This window comes from Polyodon spathula, chromosome 26 (assembly GCF_017654505.1).
Source record: "Polyodon spathula isolate WHYD16114869_AA chromosome 26, ASM1765450v1, whole genome shotgun sequence".
Taxonomy (NCBI): Eukaryota; Metazoa; Chordata; class Actinopteri; order Acipenseriformes; family Polyodontidae; genus Polyodon; species Polyodon spathula.
Genome location: NC_054559.1, coordinates 11,969,291 through 11,977,929, shown reverse-complemented (window position 1 = coordinate 11,977,929; position 8,639 = coordinate 11,969,291). Strand labels below are relative to the sequence as shown.

The 8,639-nt window shown below is 38.9% G+C and overlaps 1 protein-coding gene across 2 annotated transcripts; it reads right to left on the bottom strand.

Annotated features, from left to right (window-relative positions):
• Positions 1-912: 912 nt before the first annotated feature.
• On the bottom strand, positions 913-7,731 carry LOC121300704 (cell death-inducing p53-target protein 1-like). Of its 2 annotated transcripts, none has more exons than XM_041229412.1 (6): positions 7,550-7,731; positions 5,381-5,468; positions 4,780-4,888; positions 3,302-3,442; positions 2,442-2,715; positions 913-2,150 (listed from the first exon to the last, which is right to left on the bottom strand). In XM_041229412.1, the coding sequence occupies exons 3-6, from the start codon at positions 4,862-4,864 to the stop codon at positions 2,039-2,041; spliced, it is 612 nt and encodes a 203-aa protein (XP_041085346.1). In that variant the 5' UTR covers positions 4,865-4,888; positions 5,381-5,468; positions 7,550-7,731; the 3' UTR covers positions 913-2,038. The 2 variants fall into 2 exon arrangements, with proteins under 2 accessions (XP_041085346.1, XP_041085347.1); XM_041229413.1 differs by having other exon boundaries at positions 5,381-5,465.
• Positions 7,732-8,639: the final 908 nt, after the last annotated feature.

Genomic DNA, 8,639 nt, shown 5'->3' with positions numbered 1-8,639 from the left:
ACTCTAATATCCTGCTTGTACAATCTAATTGTGTTTTACAATCTTAAAAGAATTGTCTCCAGTGGTGCAGGTCTCACATTATTTGTCACATAAATTATGTTTTTTTATTTTTTATTTAATAAAGATAATTAAACAGACTAAGTAAGACCCACATAGATTTATTCACAGGATCACACATCTGGGCTAGTCTTAAGAAATAAATTTAAAAAACAGATGAGCTTTTAAAACTCGTTACACTTCAAAGTAAACGTAAAGCCAAGAACATAAAAAGTGCACGAAGAACAGAAAGTGATGCTTGTTGAACTAGACTAATAAACTTTTTCCAAGCTGCTGAAAAAATCAAACACTGCACCAACATCCAGTAACAGCTATAGCCTTTGTATAAGACTGCAACAACTAGTAGATCTTGATCATCAAATGGTAGCTACCATTAGTATTTGATAAGACTAGTATTTTTTTAGAGCATTTTACAGCACTGCAGATTAATTCAGGACTGTACATATCCTTGGTTATCCAAATAAATGCTCTTAAAAAAAAACAACTGTTGGCTTATCCCAGAGAGGTACAGGACGATAAAACACACCTCAAACTCAAGTACACTTGGCTAATGCCTTTATTAGTGTGGCGAGTTCAACTGCTCTGTGGTAGTGTTTTTAAGGGCTGGTGGGGAATATTGTTCCCGGTTTAAGGGTGGTATACATCTAGGTGTAAAATGTTGATAGTCGACTACCCCTGGCCAGCCATGTAGTTGTTGCTGCCCTAGCCTTTTGGCTTCATCTGGATGTAAATGGGTGCCGTCAATCCCAGTACAGTGTGTGAAATGATGCAGAGACTCTGCCACTACAAACAGACAACATAACAAAAAGCCATGTATGATGTATCACACTAGTACTTAATACAGAAAAATATATATATTACCATGGTTAAAAATGACAATAAAATAAAAAACTAGGGAACAATGCTTCTGACCTTTACAACGTTCTATATTATCTGGCAAGCAGAATTGTATTTTATGGCAAGTGCAGTTAACATCTACTTATACCTCATGTATAATAAAATAATAATAAAAATAGGCAGTTTTATTAGACAATCTGCTTCTATGTTCTAATGTGGAGTCTGACTTGACACATTGACAATTCCGATACATGATTCAAACCTAAAGTTGTTCACTGCACTAGGTGAGCTTGCAGCCTACATAAAACGTCTGCCAATGAGCCTATGGCATTATTACTAAAGAACACAAAAGAGATGAAAATTCCCTATGGATTAAAACAGTTCTCTGTAACACTTGACCTCTTAAACTGCCTCTTTATTAAAGGGATGTCCCTTTTTAGAAATGGAACAGAAAATGCCTGTGCTGTGTATTGTAGCTGATCAACAGAACCAGGTACCTCTTGAGTTCGAACTCTGATAAGACAAGATGGTGCTACAGCAGAAAAAAAGACTTCAGTGGGGATCGAGCTACGACGGAACAGAAATGTAGTTGGAATCTCAATAATGCGCTAAGAGTGGACCTTCAAATAGAGAAGTCATATATATATATATATATATATTATATATATATATATATAGTATATATATATATATATATATATATATATATATAACTTCCAATATCCTGTCCGTTACAATAAGCGCAAGATAATAAAATTATGGTCTATACTGATAAGCTGTACACTTACACTGCGCCACACTTAAAGAAAACCCTATGTTTTGCTTTTGTTTTCATTTTGTAGTTTTATAAAGTTCATTATCCCTGATGTCAAGGTTGGCAGGATGAGAGGTAAGAGTACAGTGCCTATTATTCCCTTAGTAAAGTCTTATCAAATATAAAAACTCTATTTATTTGTAATACCCTTTTGCTGAGCTTTGTGGATTCCCAGTAAGGCCTTCACAGCTACTGACCTTAACAAACACTACAGTATGACTGGAGAAAGCACTGCTATGTAAACATGGCGAAATGAAACGTTAAAAGAAAGAAATGCTGTCGCTACCACAGACATTCCACAAGGGGGAGCTATAACACCAGGCATGACTGTTAGCACATGCGCTTGTATGTGTAGATGTAGCCCTTGCAGTTGGGGCAGGTGTGCGTCACATCCTTGAGGTCGTCAATCACGCAAGGGATCAGACAGCAGCCCAGGTCACACCTACAGAAACACACAAACAAGTTTCAGACTCATCTAAAGACGTGGTTTTTTTATGATCAGTGGATTAGTTTTAACAAAGTAAAAGTCGTTATAGTGCTGGGATAAATATTTTATTATTATACAAAGCAAACACTGTTTGAAATGTGTTCGGCGTCAAAAGATTACTGTTTTGATGTCATATACATTATTAACAGAACTGAGCATGCTGTACACATGTACAACTTGTCAACAGCACATGCAACAACACAAAACATGAAGACTTATTTTTGTTTGCTCAGCAGAGTCACTCACCCCACAAAGCAGCAGAAGAGACAGAAGAGTGTGTTCATGAGGCCGATGTCATGTGTGAGCTTGGTGGTGATCGCCTGCTGGCAGTGGGGGCACACCGTCTGGACCGGCGCTGCCTGGAACATCTCCCCCTGCAGCACCGTCAACGTGGTGCCAGCACCCGGCGGCACGATCACCGTGGCTGTGTGCCCCCCCGGAGAAGGGTAGTGCCCGGGGCCGGGAGCGTACTGCCCAGGGATAGACTGTGGGAAGTGGCCGGGAGGGGGATAGTACCCAGCTAGGAGGAAAAAGAAGGAGGCTTATTCAAATCCTGTACACTGCCCATCATTCATCTCTTCAACCAAGAAGATATAAAAATAATTTAGAAAACTAAAGGAATTTACTGACAAATGCATCTATTTTTTTCCAGCCTTTAATTCTTCTTAGTCACATACATGCTGCTCAAAAGCAGCTGTGTTTTTATGTTGGAGATTCTGAACCACTATAGGTCTTGTGAACATGTCAATGTTGTGCAAAACCCCCCACTGTGCAGCAATACAGTTTGATTCATGAGACATTACAAAAAACTATACAATAATGCAATCTCTGTGAGGTTTTGTTTAATACTATATAAATACCCCATGCTCAAATACTAGAGCACTTCCCTAGAAGAGATACTGTACTTCATATAGCAGAATTTAAAGTATCTTTCAGTTAAATATAGTGTGAGGATTAAGGAAGTTTTGTCTGTACAAAAGATGGCAACACTAAATGGAAGCCTTAAAATAGCTAGCTGTTTATAAAGTATTAAACAGGAACACTCCATGTTTCAGGGCTGGTTCACACTGTACAAGGATACGGCAGTTACTGTGGCTATAACATACCATAGGGTGGGTAAGCCATGCCCCCCTCTCCTGGTACATGGGGGGGTATAAACCCAGGCTGTGTTGGAGGCTCATAGGGAGGCGGGCCGTACTCTGGATAGACTGGGTGCCCTTGAGTGTGGGTCATCAGAGGAACTGGACCTAATGGCAGAAAATGCACACTGTTATATGGGGTGTTATAACAGTATACATGCCTTTTACAAAATGCTAGTGCAACAAGAAAGTGCATTTACCTAGGAGGCACATGAAGCAGGAAAATAGCAAACAATCACATGCCACGCAACCCAGTACATTGAAACAAAAATTGCCAATACAAAACATTTTTTAAAAAAGCCTTGTTTTTGAAGCAATCTGTGGATGTATCAAATTCCAACAAGGTTATCTTTTCAACCTTGGGTAAGGTTATGAGGCTTTAGAAAAATGAAAAAAAGACACAACTGTTTTCAAACACAAGAACCTCTGTTCCGTATTTCTATGGCAACAGGTCATTCCGCAGGCCGTTTCACAAATTGCAGCTAGTTGTGACACTAATTCAGAAAGACATCAAGTGGCACATTTTAATTGTGAATGCATTATGGATTTCCAGACTGTTTTTAATTAAAAAAAGAAAGAACAAAAAACCCTAGTTAGAAGAATGCTCTCTATTCTGGAAAGAGTATTTGAGAGGAGATATTTAAAATATGTTTAAGGTGGAGTTTTAACGGTACAGGGCCTCAAAAAAGCTCTGAAAACACAACACGATGGCATGGTCTGCTTAATCAGTCTACCTTCATTTTAGAAATGCCTGTCTAGGGGTTCCCGAGTGGCTGATCCAGTAAAGGCACTCCGCGTAGAGTGCAGGATGCACCCTGTAGCCTGGTTATCGTCGGTTCAGGTCAAGGCTATTCCACTGCTAGCCGTGGACGGGAGTTCCACGGGGCAGCGCACAATTGGCCGAGTGCCACCCGTGGTGGGGAGGGCTTAGGTCAGCCAGGGTGTTCTCAGCTCACCGTGCACCAGCGACCCCTGTAGATTGGCCGGGCGCCTGCGGGCCTGCCTGCAAGCGGCCCAGAGCTGTGTGGTCCTCTGAAACTGTAGCTCTGAAGGTAGCTGCATGGCGAGCCTGCAGAGTGAAAAGTGGAAGGCTGACAGCTCAATTTCGGAGGACTTGTATGGCTGTCTTCACCTCTCCCGAGGTTGCAGCGGTGAGACAGGAATTGCGTATTTCAAATTGGGAAGAAAATGGGGTAAAAAAAAAAAAAAACTAAAAAAAATTAAAAACTATGGCGATTCCAAAAAAAAAAAAAATGCCAGTCTGCATTTAAATACAAAAAAGAAGCATTCAACAGCTGTAGGCAGAGAAAATATCAGAGAATCTCAGACGAAGGTCTGGTTAAAAAGAAAAGCTTAAATGACGAGGTCAAACTTAACAATCAAACAGACAAATATTTTCTCTTGACAGCATGTTTGGAGTTTGGGTGAAAGACCTCTGGATGTACCTGAGATGGGTGGCTGCCCATTCTTCTCTTCCATCAGGGGGGCACTGGGACCCCCAGGGTACGGAGGAGGGGGATCGCTTGACATCCTCAGCGGTTCAGTCAGAGCAACCTGCAGAAAAGTTATCAGCATCATTCCACAATAACTGAGGCACTACGGGAGCACTTTAATTTAGAAAGCATTTTAAAAACCTGGGGCCACCTGAAGACTCAATATCTTAGCATTCATTTTAATGGTGCAGCAGACAAACACACAATGGGGTAATATACTGCACACTAAGGTAGAACAAAATCAAACACACAGGTGGGTTTTCAAGCACTGTGCTTTAACTACCACTGACAACTTCAAAAGTCTTTAAATAGTTATTTCTTAAAGCTTTGCATGTTGTGCCAAACCCTTTTTGCTAGGGCATCCTTGCATACAATAGAAGCCACTCTTGACATTCCTCTCTAGATACGTGTAAAAAGACATGTCATTGAGACACATATGTAAGGGCACCTCAACTATATGTTCGTTTCCAGGGAGATTTACAAAACAAGACAATACTTACGCCTGAAAAGAAGTAACATTTATTACTTTTCTCAAAGGAAACAAGATGCTTACCTGTGGAGAACAGTACGTTCTTGCCAATTAGGCTAACGAAATCTGCCAGCTTTACTCTTCAGCGTCCTTACACAGTGAAATACAACTGCTGGAAAAATAGGAAATTAGGACTCATGAAACAAGAGTAATATTTTAATCATAGCCTAGCAGTGTTGGCAACAATACCCACATTCACAAACAGGCAGCGCACAATGACCTTAAACATACATTATGTAGCTTAGTCTGCCAGCAGTCCCTCAGCAGTTAATGACTTGGCCACCTCATTGTCTAAAGAGATTGATACCTTCTTAATGCAACATATCTGATGTCAACTTGAACTACTGTATGTAAATGTGTATATAACACTCAACAAATGTTATACCATATAGCTCCCTTAACACACAAAGTTCTTTTCATAAGTGCAGTCTGCTCACTGTTGCAGATAAAAAGATGAGCAAACATCAAACTAAATTAAGGTAATTTCAGTTTGAAATTTGCTTAAAGAAGTAAGACATCACACACTTACAGTGACATGCAATCTGCACTGTGATCACTGGAGTTCAGAGGTATTTGTACACAGAAGGCTTTTGATAAAATATCCTGACCTCAAGAGTAGGCAGCAGCTGAAGCAAGCATAGTAACACTCTGTAAATACCTATCATAAGGGGTGTGACAGTCCACAATTACTATGGCAAACATGTATAAGGCTAATGCGTAAAGGAAGTGATGGCAGTCAAGCATCTTAAGTGATTGAAAACATCAATACAAAGCTTACTGTCTTATTTGTTCAAACACAGTTAACAAACTAACTGTGCATCTCTTTTATAATTTAGCTATTGTGGTTAGCAGTGTGCAATATACAGTAAAATGCCTCTTCCAGTTTCTGGTAGACAGATGATTAATTGAATAGTAGAAAATAATATTATGGTTACTACTAGACTTGGAATAGAAGGGATTATTTACAACCTGTGTATATTGCTGGCAAACTGGTTGCGAAAGTAAACCATAAGAACCAGCTAGGTCACAGCCTACTACTACAGGTATATGCTGGTTAAAGCTGTTTCTTGAATGGAGAAAGTAGACCACTGCAGACAGCAATCAAAAGCACAGCTCTGCATGCTAACAACTGAGCTGACCAGTGTGATAAGCACTGCAGGCTGCATACAGTAGAATCCCTCCCCCTTGAGCACTACTTCATTTAAGTATATCTGATTATTTGTTTGTTGCAATCCTTCCAATCTACACCACTTGCTTTAAAAACAACCCTTTGGCACCATGTTAAGGTTTTGTTTTGTTTTGTAGATTTTCATATAATGCCAACTATTAGCAACTTTATACCACAAATATTGTATTTTGTATACGAATTACGTACTATACTTTGTGTGTGTTTCATTTATATTGCTTTTTTAAAGGGGTACCAGCGGTAAGAACTATAATAAGTATTCAGTCATCAGATAAAAGGCGTAAAATCCCTTCCAAATCGACTGTACCCTCTCCAGCTTTATGTGAGCACCAGCTCATCTGCGTCAAAATGCGGCGACTGCACGGAACTGTAGTTCTAAAAGCTTCGCTCAGTTTAGAACAAAATGCGTTACACCGCCCTGCTTTGTGGGAAATATAGTTCCTGAAACAAATCCAGCTAGTTAACGTTCGTTAAATTAAGAAAGCATAAGAACTACAAGGCCCAGCCTACACAGAGAGGAACAATCCAGCCTATAAAACATCACGCTAGAAAATTAGTAAAACGGTTCTCATCTATTATTACACAAATAAAATATATATTTTTATTTCAATATAAGCTATTAGGTTTAAATCATAAGACAGTCAATCGAGATTATTATTTTTATACTTCAGTGTGTATTCCTAAAAAAAAAAAAAAAAAAAAAAAAAAAAAAAAAAACCCACATACAAGAAACAACCAACACAAAAACAAGCACAGTCAACGCATTGCCATTAGCTATATTTATCTTAATAAATAAATATAGACACTATTTAAACGAACGTTTAAATATATTGACCCCTTACTAAATTATTAATATACACAACAAAAGCGTCACTGTTCCAAATTTAGTAGTCAGTCAATACAGATAGCTATCGTTCTTAACCTAGCTAATAAATCCGCTTTACAAAAAAAAAAAAAATAATAATAATAATAATTTGCTCTACAGCAATAGCGTAAATAAACGGTACCTGTTTCTTGTTTTGTTATGTTCGTATAGGCAGCGGTTGAATATTGCAGTAAGCAGATGAGGTCAAGGTTTCGCTGGGTTTTTTTTGTGTTGTGTGATCGCCTCTCAGCACCTTCTCCTTTGCCAACCAGTCTGACGTAACTGATAATGAAATGCACGTAATGTTGTCACGCGTTCCTTATTTCAAGTGCTGGAGCGTTACAAAAATATAGCAATACAGCATTACAAAAATATAATGATAAAAACAACAACATATAAACGAAGCTGTGTGTCACTACTGTTCAGCAGAATGTGCAGCCGTGTCTTCATTTATAGTCCTGTCACATACCTGCCAGCACAATTTAGTTTATTATGCTTATTATAAAAATGTAATTTCAACAGTTTTAATAATGTGCACTTAGAAAGTATGCTTTCTTGGGTGTCTTCCATAATGTTATAGGCAATGGAATTATTTCTGTAAATTATTTTGATAATTTGAAGATTATATATATACCTATAAAAAAATCTTTCACGGACTGTAATTATTGTTATTTTTTTCTAAAAATGACATCACTTAAGATTCATCAATCAAGTAAGCCCACAATGTTTTTGTTATATTCAGTTGCTTGCCTTATGTACTGCTTATATAAACCCTCTGAACCATATCTAAACTTCTAATAAGCACGTAATTGTTCCAATTAAGTAATTTAGGGTACAGTTGGAACAAAACCAGGAGGGACACTGGCCCACCAGAACCAGAACCAGAACCAGAAACTGACACCCCAGCGCTAGAGGCTCTAGAAGGCAGATTCCTGGCTCTAGTCTAGAAGAACTGAATACTGGGATAAAGCTGATGAAAGACTAAGCTAAGATGTCAGACAAATTCTAAACAAAAATATGATTCACAGTGATAGAAAGAGATTTGATTGTAATCGGTCTCTGTCAGGGTGACACTGAGAGTCCAGCTGGCTAGCAGTGGAGCAGGCTCTTCAGGAGCTGGGCATCACTCCTATCAAACAGGGTTCAGGGGCAGGTCGGTCACCTGGAGGAGCAACTCACAAAGCACATGGGAGGAGATTTCATCTTATTCAGGGACCAAATTCACAGCTGTT

Coding starts and splice junctions, on each gene's coding strand:
- LOC121300704 (XM_041229412.1), bottom strand. CDS start 4,864: ATGTCAAGCGATCCCCCTCCTCCGTACCCTGGGGGTCCCAGTGCCCCC. Junction 2,716..3,301: donor CATGGCTTACCCACCCTATG/GTATGTTATAGC, acceptor TTTTCCTCCTAG/CTGGGTACTATCCCCCTCCC. Junction 2,151..2,441: donor CTCTTCTGCTGCTTTGTGGG/GTGAGTGACTCT, acceptor GTGTTTCTGTAG/GTGTGACCTGGGCTGCTGTC.